This window comes from Aptenodytes forsteri, unplaced genomic scaffold (genome assembly GCF_000699145.1).
Source record: "Aptenodytes forsteri isolate BGI_AS27 unplaced genomic scaffold, ASM69914v1 Scaffold103, whole genome shotgun sequence".
In the NCBI taxonomy this organism is placed as follows: domain Eukaryota; kingdom Metazoa; phylum Chordata; class Aves; order Sphenisciformes; family Spheniscidae; genus Aptenodytes; species Aptenodytes forsteri.
Window position 1 is genome coordinate 6,145,493 of NW_008796051.1, and position 17,836 is coordinate 6,163,328.

The window sequence follows — 17,836 nt, forward strand, 5'->3', positions numbered from 1 at the left end:
GATGAGGAACAGGAGCAAGCAGGAATGTAGACATATGTCTCATTTATTCTGATTTGCTATTGAGGCAGCGAGAGACTTTTCATGGTGAAGTGGGACTTGTACAGGTCCAGGAAACACTGCCCTGTAATACTGCTCAAAACTTAAACTACCTTTCATGCCTTCATGTCCTTCCTCTTATCTATTACCCTGATGGTTTACCTACATTTCTTCCTCTCTTCATACTTCAGTAATTTTATTTTTTAACTTTCTGCCCACTTCACTTTCACTGAATCCAAGCCACACAGGAGTAACATCCTTGTAACCAAGTATGGCTGCATTTGAACAGTACACTGCTGGTACCGCTCACTTTTTAATTCTGATTTAATGATTTTTCTACAAAACTACTTAAAAATACATAGTGAGAGTATAAATATTTAACTACAATATAATTGCTGTTTTGTAGCTATTTATAATTCATAAAGTCTGGAGGAGATCAGAGTATTTCAAGAATCAGGCAGGAATTTAGGAAACTGATAAACTTCACAAATTTACCAGAGTTTTCTCTTTTTAAAGTTTTTCTACTATAACAGAATTCCCAGTTGTCCATTAGAAACTTATGAAGTCATTAATTTTATGTCAGATATTTATCACAGGTGATTCCCTAAAAGTTTTTCCTCTACACAGCCCACAAGTTCTTTTAAAAGGAAAAATGCCCTATACACGTTTATGATCAAAATCTTTGATTTTTTAAATGACTTTTCAAGCATTATCATTTGTAAAAAAGAAAACTTATTAAAATTGATATGTAGGAAACAGCCAGGCTTGTGTTACATGGTACAGAACTCCAGCAGCTCCGTAGTGTTACAGTTATTGAAAGTAATGCAATCAAAAACTCACAAAAAATGTCCTAGTATCAGCTGATTTGCAGTTTATGCAGTATATCAAATTGCAGGTAGAGAGCTTGAATTTCAGGAGACCAGAGGCATGGAAGGGGTGATGTATGCATGCCGTAACAGACATTGTGTCAGTCTGTGAGTCACACAAATGGACCTTTCAAAAGTAATTAGAGAAGGATTATAAATCAGATCTGTTACTATATGCATGGAAAGTTCAATAAAGTTGTTATCATTTAAATCACCTCATCTTAGTATTTCTTAGTACCTGCCATTTCCTAGGAAATGATGGGTCGCATGCTGTGGAATAAAGGTCTAGTTTGCCAGTAGAGATGTGGCAAACCCCAAGAGGGAACTGATACTAAAACTGATGTTTTCTTCTGTGGTTAAAAAAAAAAAGGAACAAACACAAGGGTGCTTTTGTATGAGAGCAATTACCTGTCATAAATTAAATAGTCTTTGTAATGCCTTCCAGCTTATCCCTTGTAAAGAACAATGGATTTTTTCTTTTATTGTTTATTTTTAGTTTGAGATAATATATTCTTGTACCCCTCTAAAAAAGTCAAACAAAGAAGCATTAGCCTACATTCGAGATTAACTGGGATAGGCCAGGAAAAAAGTTACTCATTTTTGTGCTTTATAAATAATGCACAAATAATAAAACTAAATATCCTGTGCTTGACGTGAAGATCTTTAAAAAAGGTGCTGCAGGCCTTAAGCATCTGAAGCTGCTGCAGGTGTGTGTTTAACAAGATAATGCATTTAACAGGGTGTGAATGTCAAGGAGGTGGGCGCTGAAGAATGGTGCCATGGGTTGGATTGTTTATTGTTCTTACATTCAGAAAACAAAGGTGGGGACAGAAATATCTTGCAAGTGCTGAGCTCTGTATCCTAATGAATAGAAAAAATCAGCTTGCATTTGCTGGACTGTCACTATTGCTTCAGTGCATGTCTCTGGCATGGTCCTTTCTAACAGTCTGAAGTATTGCTGTATAGAGTACATATGTTATTAAACTGATATTTGATTGATATTTTTATTATAAAATTTAAAAAAAATCACCAAGGCATGGGCCTAATATCACTTGTAATTTTTTAAGGGTTTTTTATTCAAATCCAGTCTCACTGTGAGTCTAGGTAGAACAGTTTTCCCACTGAAGAGTGTATGTGTTCATCTGCTGCGCTGGTCGCGATGAGAGCCCGCTAGGACATTGTTAAGATTTTGTGTTAGGGTTCAGGTCTGATGAATCTGGAAGTTGAAATGAAAGCCTTAGGCTGTAACATCACAAACATGTCAAGCCAGCATAAATTGGCTTGTCTACCCAAAGAAGTATTCCCCCCACAACCACCTTACAGCGGCAGCTTAAGTCTTCATGGCATTTTGACCTTATTTTTCATTGGGGTGTATCAGTGGTAGCACGGTAGAAATGCAAGGCTGTAAAGAAGGACACTGTACCGTTTATCTTATTACTGCCAGTGTCTTCTGTGGGAAATGAAAACTGGCAGTCATGCGAATTGTCATCAAACAATGGATGTTGTTTGATAATCAGTCCAAGAAAGCAAACACCTGAGCACAGAATCCTTTGTCTTCGCCACCCTTCACACTTTACTCAGGCATCCCACGTCTATCTGAAGGCTTCGTAAAAGGATGAGTGTCTTGATTGCTTCCTGAGGAATTATACAGGCATCTGAAAGATATTTTTGCTTGATTCAATGGAATTATTTCTACCCCTTGTTCTGACCTGTCCCAAACTCAGCATATGATAACAACTGTAGACATGTAGGCACGATTGCCTGCATGGACTTCAGAAGTGAGATCCTGAAGCATCGCTAGAGCTCATTAAAAAAAAGTCCTCAACCTCAAGATGGCTTGATTTAATCTTTGAGCAGTGCCCACTCCTCTGCAGGAGGAATCACTCCCCAACCTCCTTATGTACACATGGGGTACCTTCCCCAAGGAAGTCAAGAGATGTGCTCAGGCCCCATGTTTGTATATCCATGATTTAGTACTCCGCCTATGCGAAGGTAACTCACCTAAAGCAGTTGTTGGTATATCAGGGATAGGCTGCTGAGTGGCAAAGGGTAGGGAACGGAGAAGACTTAGACTTTCATTACCATCAGGCAGCCTGCCACATATTCTTCCATTGCATGATACTATCAAAGGGGAGTATAATTCCTTTTTCCCATTCCTATCCTGCATCCATGTCAGAGCAGCTTCCTCTTCACAAGCCTTCAGTTCCAAACCTTATCAATATGGGTGGTCCATTTCCTATGCAGCACTTGACCTGTTGAAGTGCATGATATTACTGAATGCAAAATAGGCAGAGCCTAGATAGTTTTGCTAATGGAAATAGCCATATTAATAAAATCTGTGTGTTATGATTGTAAAAGGGTAAGATTCAGACCAGCATAGGCGCCATTAGCAGGAATAACCAGGAAGACCAAATGGTTTTGGAAAAGGACCACATTTAAACATCTTTAATGAACACAGGATTCAGATTGGAAAATTAACAAAAATGTCTTAAAACACAAACTGACTGAACTTTAAGCAGTGTAGTTACAAGTCTGCTGGAGCATAAACATTCTTTAATTGATTTTATGCCTCGTGGTAGAAATTGCAGCTTAGTTTTAAAATATTGTATAAAGGCTGAATAAGATTGAACCCTTCAATTTAGTGTTTACATTAAATAATTTCCAACTAAACCACTAATCATCAATATTCTTTAGACATAACTGAAAATCAAAGTTTTGTAGGAACTGCCACCAATAGCAGATTTTGCTTTGCTTTTATAGTTTCCCTTCCTTTCAGTTTTTTGTTGATGGATTTCCCCTGACCCCATTAATCTGGTTAGTCAGGTTCTCCAGCATTCTTTAGATGTGATTTATCATGGAACATTAAATATTTGCATAGGAGACTGCTTACGGTACAGTCATCAGAATGAGCTGCTGCGCCGGTACCTTATGTGGTAGAAATTGCAGCTTAGTTTTAAAATATTGTATAAAGGCTGAATAAGATTGAACCCTTCAATTTAGTGTTTACATTAAATAATTTCCAACTAAACCACTAATCATCAATATTCTTTAGACATAACTGAAAATCAAAGTTTTGTAGGAACTGCCACCAATAGCAGATTTTGCTTTGCTTTTATAGTTTCCCTTCCTTTCAGTTTTTTGTTGATGGATTTCCCCTGACCCCATTAATCTGGTTAGTCAGGTTCTCCAGCATTCTTTAGATGTGATTTATCATGGAACATTAAATATTTGCATAGGAGACTGCTTACGGTACAGTCATCAGAATGAGCTGCTGCGCCGGTATTCTTCTGTAGGAAACAGCCACCACCTCTCTTCTGTTCAAGTGCCGTTTGAGAGCAGTTGCTGCAGCAGGCTAAATGTCTGGTAACTTGAGCGTCCATGGTGTGTTTCTGTCTTGTGGGCTTCTAGCTTGGGTGGATCTGACTATTCAGAGTGTCTACAGGAAGATCTTGGTTCTTGCTCCACTGCTGCAGCAGAGACCCGTGACCTGTCCTTCAACCGTTACTACTTTGGGAAATTACAGTCAGATAAGGAATCTTCACTGGGTAGGGAAGAGAATTTGGAATGTAGAGTGGGAGCAAGAAGCACTTGTGCGGGGATGCACCGAGTCTCCTGTGCTGTGGTGGTGCCAGAGCTAATGCGTTTTGGTCAGGAGAAGGGGATGAGATTAGTGACTTTTCAGTGGGTGAAAGATTGTGGGTTCTTTCCTTCCTTTGTGGGAGGAATATTTAACTGAGAAAATGTCATCTGGATTGCAGATGAGGGTGGAAAATATGAGAGCCGATTACAAAATGTTGTCGGTGTAGCAACCCTGCTAAAGCTGCTGGGAGCTGATATTAGTAATCCAAGGACATGCTGCTGTGATCTGGCACAGTGGAGGAGCTGAAGAAGAGCCACGTCCTGCCTGTGGAGCAGCTGGGGTCTGTTGTTAGTGGAGGGTGCCTGAGATAAGCACCAAAGACTAGAACTTAGATCAGTGGAGAGACTCCTGTAGCACAGACCGGGGTCTTGACTGAAGGGTCTGGTAAAATAAGGAGCGTCAAAGAGATGGAAAGAGTACGGAGATGGAAGTAAAGGCAAAACATCCATTGAGACCTGGGTGCAGACTAAGAAAGAAAGTAAGTAAAAGGGAAAGAGGAAGGATTCTGACAGTCTTCATAAGGGTAAAGCCGACCAGTGCAGCTATTCACATATTTATCTGGTCAGGAACTCATAAACAGTGGCATAAAGATTCTTCCAAGTCAGTTCATCAGGAAAATAAGCTACAGCATAGGACTAAGGTAATATAACCGTGGGTGCAGTGAATTGAAATAATTCATCTGTGGCATTTTCATGCATATTTTTAATCTATAGTAAAAATCACAGTGTGTTCATAGGTAATTTATCCAGCAGGAAAAAAAGACTACATTTATACCATTAATTATTTGCAAAAAAAAATTCCATTGCTTGAGGTTTGGCACTGCAGTTAGAGATAATAACATTTAACAAAACAAGACTGAGATGATGATCCAGAGGGCTCTAGCATTGCCAGAGAGTTTTATTAGTTTGTGTGCAATATCACTAAAATTATTAGTGTTCTCTTTCTATGTGTTTTTTCCTTAAGTAGTCTAATGGAGTTTTTATAGGCATTAATGAACAAGGATGAGGTCAAACAACGCACACTTTATAAACCCTTGTGAGCAGTCCCATTGATGAGAGTGGGAATAGCATTTTTTTTGTAAATGCTATTCATAGCAGAGAATGCAGAACTAGTCCCTAATGGAGGAAATATCTTTATTAAATTTTTCATCATTTTCATATATACTGATTTATTCTAGGAAAAATAATTAAATTCATTTAATTATTATGCTGTCTATGAAAGACGAGAAGGAATTTGCACAAAAGGACAGTTTAATCTATAAACTGATGGCTGTGCTTAAGACAAACAGCCCAGCAAAAACTCCTACAATATTTGGTAAGACTTAAACATGTAATGTATTATTTAAAAAAAAGAAAAAAAGAAATCAATACGACCTGAAGAATAAATGAGCCAATGCTGTTTTTTTGGTTTTTTGGTTTTTTAACTTGTTCCTTCCTGATAATAAAGTGAGGAGAGAAAAAGCTTCAGGGGCAATGCAGTCCAGCCAAATAGAGCTCCAGATGTTTCTGTAAGTTTATTGGTGTTTGCAAGAAGAGCAAGGCTCTCTTTTAGACCTCTTATGCACAGAAGAAGGTGTCTTTAGGTAGAAGTTGGTTATTAAGCTGCAGCTGTTAGAAGAAAAATCTGAAGAGTCCTTCAGTTGTTGAAACTACAGAGTATTTCCTGATTAGGAAACAAAAGTATACAGTTTATTTCTAAACTCTGGGTCCAACAGTGGGAATGCTTACAGACACGGCCATTTGCACCTACACACACAAAGTAGCTCAGAAACGCCTGTAGGTTTTGACTTTAAACTTAATATTTTCATAGGCAAAGTAATTAAAAGTATCTTTTTGGGACCCTCCTGTAAACACGCTGTATAACAGCTGAGTGTAGGAAATACTTTAAAGCAAACATTCTGAGAAACTCATTACAGAAATTCAAATATATCTCCTCGGAGACATGTAAATTTAAGAGCAATGGGTATAATTTTATAAACATATTTCAAACTTAAGATTTCTAATTAGATAACTCATTGATCCATAGGCATTGAAATCTAACTAAACAGCGATTTGCAATTACAATTTTGGTTAATCATTTCAGTTCCCAATGAACAGGCTCCACAGCTGCCTGGAGGCTTGGCATTGGTGAGGAACACCATGGGATCAGCTTGGCTGCTAGAAAAGCTGTGTTTGTAGCTTGGGGCAACAGCTGTGCATGGGCTGCCCTCCTGTAAAATACACCAAAGGCAAGGTACACTCGTTCCCCATGTAATTGGGCAGTAATTTCCACAGTATGTTTGGGGTTGATCTTGGCAAGTCTATCTCATGGCAAAAGCAGCTTGTCTTCTTTATATTCCCTGCCTAAGGACAGCTGATTTGGGTTAGTTGCTCTGGGATAGGAAAAAACCCCAACTTCACATTATTTTAAGCAATGAAGAAAACCCCTTCAGGTTCAAGAAGGCACCAGGGACTGGCAGAAGTCCAGATGCATTTGTGCAGTGATGTGCTGCGGCGCTGGAGCAGGTGAAAAAACAGCTTATCGTACTCTTGACCAGAGGGTTAATTCTACGGTCTCCGCCGAAGCATTAGGTCACAGTCCTTCAGCAAATCAGCCTTCAGAGATATGCATATTTATTAGGCCAGGTTCTGGGCACGCATGTGATCTAGGCAGGGAAGGTAGAGTGCTTGCACAAAATTTATAAATGGCTTACACTGCTTCCTGGTTTTATCCTTTGTATCTCTTAAAATATCAGCAATATTATGGTTTAACAGAGCTGATTTAAGTCAGATCTCACTAACAACTCATCTGAAATTTCTCAGGGAAAGAAAACACATATAAACAATGACATTTTATGATGTTTGGACCCGAGTAGTGTAGTGCTTCTGATAGCTGTTACATTGTGAAAATTTCACGTACTCCTCTCAGCTGACGTTAGGAATCCTGATTTTTACAGCATTACCTACAGTTTGCTCCTATAGTCCTCACACAAATGAGGTAGCAGGCTGCTGCTCATCTCTGCACACCAGGCTGTGTAGGGACGTTATTACAAGCCAAACATGACACAAAGATGAGAACAATCATTTTGAGTTCAGTGGAACTGTCAGCATCCATAAAGTTATTTAAGTGTGTAAATGTTGCAGTCTCAGCCCCCAGAGACTGTATATTGCTGTTCAGAGTCGGGGTTTTTCAGTGGGTTTTTTTCAGTGGTTTATCTTCCCAAGCTATTGATGGTGGAAGGATAAATATCTGTGTAAACAACAGTACTCCATTTATCAGTTGTGGCTGGTGTATCCTCGTCTTTCTTTTTTTGTTTGTTTCCTCTGAGTTTAATTAAATATTTTGGGGATAGATGTTTATCCTGCACTCTAAGATAAGACCAAATGTGTCTATCAGAGGAGTTTCTGCATCTCTCACTGCGTACAGTTCACTGAACAAACCCAGTGACCGTTCTCCTCAACAGGATGTTCCTCAGGAACACCTTGCACGCAAAAATAAGCTCCAGAGAAATCCTGTTTGGTTTCAGGAAAAGTCTTTCAGTTCTTTTTCATGCCCTTCGCTATTTTCTTCACCGTTTTATTTTGTTACTTTTAGGGTCAGTGATTCTCTTAGCATTCAGAGTGCCGAGTTTGACTCCATATGAGCAGATCTGGCTCATGCAGAAGAGAAATGTCACTCAGAAGTGACATAAGGTGCTCTCAGGGTCCACACTGCGCCAGACAGCCAAAGTGCCAACCTGTAGCAAACTGGGGCAGAGGAGTCGTGTGGTGATTTCATGTTTCAGGGATTGCTCCACTTTGCAGATACTAAACTAAACCAAAGTCTGTGGCTACAGGAAAGGTGGCCATTGAAATCCTAGCTCTGTGAGTTCAGCACGAGCGTATCCCATCAGTGCTATGTGCAGCAGGGGACTGATACAGCAAGTACTTACAACCTTTAAGGTTTTGTCTGTGTAGAATGCAGGTCAAAAATATGACAATAAGTAAGATTACAAAGCTTTTCTTTTACATGATCAGGCAGCTTTCTAACTGTGCTAATGGAGGGAACTGAAGTCTACAGAAGTGAGAAAATGTATGTTTGATGTTAAAAAAATTCCTTGCAGTCTAGTGAGCAAAGTATACTTTCAGAGCAGTTGAAATGTTGAATTATACGTGTTTCTGGGGATCAGCACTGCGCTTTTTCTCTTTGTCTCTGAAAGTGCATGAGCAGAATTTTCCACTTTTTTTTTAACTGAACATGTTTGCTTCATTTCATAATACAAGGGAAAGGAAAGTGCCAGTACTTTTCTAAATGTGGGGTTTTCTGTATCTGTGGACCCTCATCTAACATGTCACCTTGACATGGGACAGTAAGAAGTCAGGCAAGGCACATCTCAGCTAAAGGTTTCAGTCTCAAATGTATATCCCTGATTTTTAGAATGTACGTTGCTATTAAAATCAGTGGAGATGTTTTGCATTGTTCATTCTAGGCACAAAAATATGGCTTGGAGTTTAGCTGTCCCACCTCAAATATTCCTCAAGTGTGTGATATTGTTGTTTTTCGTTAAAGGCTAGGTCATGCCTCTTGCAGAGAGCTCAGAGGTGAGGCCACCAGAGATCTTCTGCCTGGGACTGCCCCTCTCAGTCCCCTCAGTGTGCATTACAGAATGGCTCGTACAACTAACGCTGTCACCTCCTTGCTGTCTCTTTTTGGTGTTTGCTACTCCTGAAGTCCTCCTCTCCTCCTCATTCTCTGTCTCACCTCCACCATGTGAAGGGAGAGCAGCAGATTGATTTGTGTGCTGCAACATCTCCATCACTCTAATGCTTTCAAGAAAACTGATAACCGGTTAGAAGGACTGAGTGCTAAATGCCTCCAAAATGGAGTTTGCATTTAAACTTAGAGCTCTAAATATAATGTCACTGTGAGTTTTGGTTTATAAATACAGTTAGGCCTAAAAAAAAACAGTATAGAGAAAGTGGATATTGGTTTGTCTTTGTATTCTTCTGTTTCTGTATGTTTGCTTGCAGCATTTGTTTCACAGCTTGTGTAGTTTTTCAGTGAGTTATAAATGAGTATGTCCATATGTCAAGTTATTGATATGTGCAGTCCATACTTAGGATAAAGCGTAAAGAGAAAATGTTTTTGATGGATTTACTGGATTTTCTTCCCCTCCACACAAAAAATAGAATCTGCAGTAAAGCCACTGTGGTCTCCTCTTAAAAATAAAACAAAACTCAGCATAGCCAGGGTCAAGGGATTATGACTAGCCTCCTAACAGCCCATCACACTTGCTTTTTCCCTACTGTTATAATGAGATGTTTAAGCAATCCTACCTAAGCTTAAATGAAAACCAACTCTGTAGAGGCTGCTTGGTTTTTTTCATCTGAAAACTGATTTTTTTACATCCTCTCACTTCCACAGTTTTGAAGAAATGGATTAGAATCTCAGTGGAAATGAGTTTGGGAAGAGGGGTATGGCTGGGTCTCTCCACACTGGTTGTACTCTCATGAAGATCTGTCATGTTGTATGAAATGAGCAAGCCCTATGGTTGTTCCTGTGTAACTGCCATCTGGTATGTTCATAACACAGTAAAACAGTTTAGCAGGACTCTTTATAGACACCAAAGTAAAATGTCTTTCTATGCTTTCCAAAGCAAAGCTTGCATCTCCTCTTTTGTGGGCTTTTTTTAAGATTTTATGGAATTACACTGTGGTATAGGTGAGATGATAGGAGGAAAACAAGAGAATTTCTGTTTGGCTTTTTCCTCCTTATTATTCTTGCTGCTTGCTTTTGTTATAGCTGAAGGGTACCTAAGATTCAAAGCCAGTCATTTTTCATCAGCGTCATTAGTTAGTCCTGACTTCTTTTTGCTTCCTCCAGAGATAAGCTATCAAAATACCTATTTTCCACATTTTGATTCTACCTGCCAATCAAAAGAAGACTTGTACTTTAAAATTCACCTGCATTCTTTCCTGACAAGTTCTTAGACTGAATTTACTCACTCTGGGATGGCTAATCTTCTAGGGAGGTGCAACAATTGTTAGAGAAATCTAGAAATGGCACTTTACGCCACACTATCTTGTGCTTACTTTGGTGGGTCTAAAGCTGCCGTCACTGTTCCCGCTCTGAAAGACCTATTCAGACCAGTGGTGGGTGACCATGCTGAAATCTGAAGTATGACATTACCCAGGGAGTGATCCTTCTATATGTGTTGCTGATAAGCACAAATCTTAGGGTGACATAATATCTAGCTACCCAATAACATTATTAACGTCGTTGCACATCAAGCACTCAAAAAGCTCTCGCTATCCCATGGGCAGCACTGTTGATACTTTTCCTCGGGTATCTACGGTGTCTGCCTCAGAGTGTGTAGTAATATGTAATACACCTGAGAAGATTTCTACTGTGCCACCTCATGGAGTGGAGGGGAATCAAAACTTACTGTTCCTCACTCTTCCCAGTGCCAAGAAGTGTAAGCAGCAGTTGCAGGTTCAAAAGGTGTAGAGAGAAATTCATTAATTAAAAAGCCATGAGATGATCTAAAACAAAAAGATACTGCTTCTGCCTGATCGTATACCATGGGAACTTCACTGCCTCCGCGCCCTTATCTTACACTTCAGAACATCGAATGGCGGTTTTGACCCAGAGCACCATTGGCCACTCTTGGGGACAGGAGACTGTGCTAGGTGGACCACTGAGGTGATCCATAAGCACATTCTTGTGTTCTTATGTGTCCTTGTTCTTCTTTGGCTGCAGACACACTCTGTTTCTTAAAAATCACTGAGCTTGTGCAAAACTAGTGAACAGCCTTACAGTCAAAAGGCAAGGCAAGAACATGGACAGAAGGCAAGCTGTAGGCCAAAGACTCCTTTATAACATAAAGTTGAGGACTGGGAGCAGGCAGTCTGTCCAAGGACAAAAGCCAGGAGCTCGCTAGCACTAAGGCCTGCAGCTGGATGACCACAGGCAAGTTGTGAGTTTCCTTCTTACATCTGATAGATAGGACAAGCCACCAATCAGGCTCACAAGCCAGATCACAGATCACCCATCCCAACAAGAGGCTGATTGCAGCCAAAAGTGCGGTCTGATGGTGGTGTTACCTTGGAAAGCTTGTAGCATTACCAACCCTGCCCAAGCTCAAGGCTTGGTCTGATAAATGTTCAATGCCTGATCTGCGCATTCATGTCACCTAACCAGGATCTTCAGCACGGCATTCTCTCTCCAAAGAAATCCACTGCATTTGTCCTTCCTTGTCTTGTAAGAGGACTGTAATGACAGTTGAAATCTTACCTCCTTCTACTTCCAGGTTCTCAAAGTCCAGGGAAAAATGTTTGTAATCACTCTGGAGTTTGTTTTTATTGCCTTCATATTTTCCAGATGTGTTTGTGTATAAGATTCTTGAGTTGGTATTTTCACATGCATCTATTTATTTCTCTTTAGTTTTATAGTGGACTTTTCAATGCCAGGCAAAGAGAGCATATTCTTGTTTTCCGTCAGTCTGCCCACATTACTGTTACTAGAAAGCTGTGTGTATACATGCATCCTTCTTGTTAATACCTCTTTTCCCAAAAAGTATTTAGAAACCTCTGCGTCTTCAAAGCCACAGCTGTTGGGCATGAAGCTGTCAGACCTTGCCCAGCTGTAGTTGCTGGGCATCGTGAATTGAATTGTCAGCAGAATCCAGAACTTTTTATTCATACTGACTGCAATAAGCTAAAACACAGACTGGTTTGTTTTTCTATCATGGTACTGAATTTACACTAATTACATTATCTGAACTGACTTTTAAAACTTAATAAATTTGATACGCGAGTTGCTAAGGAAAAGTGTCCATAGTTATTATGATTACTTTTCTTACAGTGCGTTTTGAAATTACTCATCAGCAGCGCAGAGTGCTCCTACACATGGGCCACTAATCAAATTGTCTGATTAGGTGAAATTCTAGACTTTCAGCAAAGTTTCCTCATGCCAGATTGCAGTAATAATTGTTCCATCACTTCTGCTCAAGGGAATCTCTCAAATGCTTCAGATATAATTTCATTTCTAAACTGACTGTATAATTAAATAATACAGTATAGCCAGCAGTAATTGTTCTCCATATTTAAATGTAAATATTACCAGTTACCAACAGGAGCCACAGTATCCCTAATTGGCTGCGGCTAATTACGTATTATGTCTAAAAAATATTAACATTAAGGTTGTGAAGTCAAGCACTTAGACGTTGGGCAATGTCAGCATTAACATTGCCCAGGCAACTTCAATTTTCCTGCCATTTCTTTGCATGCATGTTACAGTTTTTAATTACACAATCATACTGTTCTTTTTTTCCTCTTAAGTCCACTGCTTCATTCAGTAAACTGGTAGTAATTGCAGATTTCTTTTTCTCTTCCTCATTAAGAGCATGGCTCCAAGCCTTGTTTAACTCAAATTATCCAAGCCTTGCACAGCATACATTTTCATTCCTTTCCTCCTCTGTGTTTCTATGGTGCTTTTACCACATCTGAGCACTATATCCAACGGGAGTGTCAGGTTGCCTAACTCCCTTTTTAAGGAGAGCTGGAGTTTCAGGAATCCAGACCCCCGTGATAGGAATGCAGGCTGCTGAAGTGATAAGATGTGGGGAATGTAAAACACTTCTGAATGGGTTGTGCAAAGACAAGGCGCTGAACAGAAAGACCTGCATCCCACCAGCAGGCCCCCCTGGAACACATCTACTAGAGGGCCACAAGAAAATAATTCATTTTCAAGCACTTTTGCGCAATCAGTTATTAACACCATTCTGGGTTTATGGCCGATAAACTCTCTGTGTTTCATACAAAGCTGTCCAAAAAATGCTCACCAATCACAAATGCTTTGGGACTGATTTTTTCAGAAATAAGAGCATTTCCCAATCCTGCTATTCCAAGTACTGCACTTCTCCAGCTAACTGAGTGACAGATGCCCAGCTCTGCTGTAAAAGTGCTGAGCTTCCCGGCTGTAACAGCCTGGGCAGTTAGCTTGAAAACTCTGCTGTGGAAAGCTGGGCAACGCTTTGTTCAAGCAGCTTGCTCAGCGTCATGTGTATTGGATGCCAAAGCTGGGGCTTACGCCACTTCTCCAAGGCTGAACGCAAATTCTTTGACAATCAGAAAATCTTTCTTCCTTTCAATCTTCCTGCAGTCTCTATATCCTATCCATCTTTTGCAAAAACAAGTTAAAGGTCTAGATGGACAAGCCCTCCTCCTTAACCAAACCTGGACTCATCCTCATCGCAACCCCATCTTGTACACAAAAGGAGGTGGGGTCCTGAAGAAAAAAGAATAACAATTTGGGCTTTATAATGAAAAATTACTTCCTTTGCATCCACCAGCATCTCCTGAGCTAGATCAAGTGGTATCGCTGTGTACCTTTTACCTTTTATGTAGTAAGAACCACTTCTGAAATGGGAAGACCAGCATGCAATCCCTTCCTTTGTCTTCTTTAAAATAAGCGTCAGTGATGACAGACAGTCTTGAATAAGCACTATTTCAGTGTTTGTGAGTTTGAGTTTGGAGTCTTATTGATCTGCTCACTTGCCACATTTGGCTGTAAGTTTCTATTTTTTTTAAGAGCCCTGAAAACTCGATTCTACCATGTAAAGCAGTATCAACCAAAGTGGAACGATTGAAGTTAGTGATTTAATTTGCAGGTCATAATAAGTAGTAACCTATATACAGTTTTGATTCATGTTTTGAATTTTTATTTAAAAGGCTTTCTAAGGGAAAGAGGTTTTCTTGCTGATTGGTAGAGCAGCTAAGACAGTAAAACCGCTGTGTTCTGCTGAATGATGACATTGCTGAGGGCATCACAGGGGCTACACCCAGCCTGGTCCCTGGTGACCCCCAGGGGGAATGCCCGCCATGCGTGACGGTGAGGCAGGGATGCTCCTGTCACCCAGCAGCTGCACAGCCGTGGTTTTGGTTTGTACTTCTGGACCTGAATGTTTGGGTTACTCCCAAATCCTGTTTTAGGTGCCTGCATCCTTTCTTTAATTCCATTCATCTCAGCAGGTATATAGCTCAATGCACACTTACTTTGATTTTTAATTTGTTGTTGAATTACTTCTTTCTTACCTGTAAGATAATAACTATTTACTCTGAATTTGTATTTAGATGCATTTTGTTGGTAAGTAGAATTAATTAACCATGGAGAAAAACAACATGCAAACATGTTTATTAGTTATCTTAAATATGCTGTATACATAAGAAGAAAGTACATTTATAAAACATTTTGCATTTAAAATAATTTAGTAAGCAAGCGAAACATTAACTGTAGTTAATGAAACTGATGGATTGATTAATGAAATTGATGGATTGATTCTGGTCACTAATGGCCATACGCTGTGTTTGATATAATTTGGCATAAAAACTGTCAATCTGCTTCGACACTTTTGAATATCTCAGCAGGAATTTATCTGTAACTTTATATGCCTAACACCTTCTGTCCTAATGCCTTTTGGGTTTTTAGAATTAGTGGATTTCATTCCCTGCCACCTGGATTATATTCACTGCAAGAGAAAAAACAGCAGCCTGTTCTTCTTGATCCCTTTTTCAGACTTAAACAGATTATTCCAAGTAAAGAAAATTTTCTCTCGGAACCTACAAACAAAACTAAAAACCAGAGCTGTCTGTAAGCTGGTGCTGGACTCAGTGACCCAGCTGATCCCTTATGTCTTATGTTCTTAATGGGACTGAGGTAGTTATTTTTCTTAACCTTCTTAAACTAAGAACTTGCATTTTTGACAGCAGGAATGACAATGTTTGCACTATTGTTAAAAATGAAAGAAATAAAAGTATGTATGAATGTGTGCTTCAGTATGTAACAATGTGACATAGTTTGAGTCAATAATGAAACAGGCTTATTTGACAGTCAACATTACAGCAGTATGCTACCTGATTCCATATATAATTAAAATAAAGCAGCCCTTAATTGAAAAATTTAAGAAGGCTCATTTGTTGCATCATTTTAATATATTTAAATTACTTAATAGATTATAAGAAGGTATATGTGGCGAAGAGAGAATGATTCAAGCCCATATTCCAACCTGAGATTAATGCCTGAAAAGATTATCAGTCTGAAGCCTTCTGACTCGATCAGTTTATTCCATTATTTTATACTCTGACAAAGGTAGCTAGCTATTTGACATGTATGCATTCCGTGTACAAGCAAAAAGCATACCAAATATTGTTTAAAATTATAGCAGGTAGGCATGTTAATGCAGTCTAAAACCAAAAATTTTTTCTATATCTATGTATCACCTATTGACAGATGAGAGCCAAAATAATTCTTTCTGACAGCCATTTCAGCTGAAGATGGATAAATTGTTTAGCTTCAGAAAAAGTGTTTAGAATAGTCTAATTAGCAGCTGAATTTCTGCAGTGATTTACAGTCAACTGGTGTCTGATGTGCAGACTGGATGCAGACAGGTTGGTTCTGGCGTGCATTGCAGCAGCGAAAACCAGGAGCCAGCATTTCCATTTCAGCAGATTACTCTGAATTCACAGAATTGTAACTAAAAAGCCATTAGCCCAGTGTTTGTTTTCGAAACTGAAGTTGGGGCTAGTCCAGGTCTCATTGAAATGATTTAGGATTTTTTGCCACAGGTTTTGGGCAAGTGTCCCACACCGAGCTCTGGACACACAAGAACTGTTTGACAGTTTGGTTACTGAGCCCCTTAAACCTTCCAACTCAGTGCCTCTTAAATATTTAGGCACTGCTATCAGCAGACTCATTTCCACAAAGTCTAATTTCTTGTTCTATAACTGCCTGCTAATTACTTTATTATTTTTGGTGCCCTACCCCGACTCTGAGCTGGCTGTTTCAGGACATGGGGTGTTAGACTGGCAATAATCTGCATTATATTCCCAACTGAATGTTTTCCTGTTTAGGGTTAGTCATGAAAGAGTATTTATTTTTGAAAGTCATACCACATGTTCCCAATCCTTTGTTTGCACAGCTGTAAGAGAAGATAACTTAATGGGAAGAATAGTCTTTCAAACAAGAAAGAATCATCTTCCAAGACAGACATTTCATTTCCTTTGTGATCCAACAGCATCTGTAGCTTCATATTGGGTATGCTTGCACATCTGAAATTAAAATCAATGTTTTTCTTATTATGTGGCATAGATTAGGTTTTGAGTTGACGATACCTGCAGATCTGCTCTGTGTGAGTGCACAAAGAACGTAATTTTTTGACAGTTTGGAAAACCATTTTGGCATTACTAATTGTCATCGGTTTTCTCACGTGCTGTAAGACTGCAGGCGACCGTAAGAAGAGAACAAGACTTTCACACGGAAGGCAGCTGTATAGATCTCTTATTAACTATAAACAATAGGTCATAAAATATAGTTTGTGATAAAAATAATTACATTTCACTTCAAGTACATAACTTTTCAAAAAGGGAAGAATATTGGGTTTAGTAGCATGTATTCTTCAAATAAGGCCTACAGGTATAAAATAAAACTAATTTAAACACATTCCAATAAAATAACTGAACCTAAAGAAATGAATGCTGCTAAGTGCAAGCCAATAGTATTTTGATGGAATGAGGTGAAACCATTGATAATTTGTGATCATAATGGCTACCCTCATAAGTGAGCAGGGTTGAGACTGTTCCCAGAGAAGAGCTAGTCTGGAAAAGTCACATCAACCCAGACAGACCTTTAACCATCAAAAAGATCCCGATAATAATGTGTCCACCTAGTAAGGAGCAACATAAAAAGATCAGACCTACATTTGGAAGGATAACTAAGATGTTCTTTTCTTAACTCTTTGTGTTTATTCATTTACTCTGTGAAGTGAAAAAAAATGGGGTTAATATATCATCCTAGCTAAGGAGGATTTGATGGGGGGTTTTTTGTTTAAAATTGTTTAGGTGATTAAAGGAGACTATTTTATATGTGGTTTGATATATAAGGATCAAGACCATCAGGGATATTTTACATTTTAAAACTGATTTTTTTTAACAAAGAAAGTAGCTCAAGGAAGCTAATGGCCTTGATTAATTTTGTTTTAGAACCACGGATCTCATTGTCTCTTTCTTTCTTTGATTCATAGATTTAAAAGGGAAAATACATGTTCTTGCCTTTTCAACTCCTAAATAGTTTCTTAGCTCTGAGAGTACTCCTATACAATGAACCGAACATATGAAATAAACTACAATAAAAAAATACTCTGCACCAGCAAAAGAGATTGTGGCTGTCAAAAAACAGTATATCAGTCCAACAGTTTCTGTTTCCAGAAAAATTTGACTTGTGCAATGGTTTTACTTCACTTCAGATTTCAGCAAGTATTACATACGACTTGAATAGTTTA

General features: G+C 39.0%; 1 protein-coding gene across 1 annotated transcript in view; it reads left to right on the forward strand.

Annotated features, from left to right (window-relative positions):
* The first annotated feature begins 2,886 nt into the window (after positions 1 to 2,886).
* Positions 2,887 to 17,836, forward strand: part of ANO6 (anoctamin 6) — a 71,402-nt gene continuing 56,452 nt past the window's right edge. The window contains exons 1-2 of the mRNA XM_009286271.2: positions 2,887 to 2,894; positions 4,311 to 4,447. Coding sequence (XP_009284546.1) covers positions 2,887 to 2,894; positions 4,311 to 4,447 — 145 coding nt within the window. The remainder of the gene's footprint in view (positions 2,895 to 4,310; positions 4,448 to 17,836) is intronic.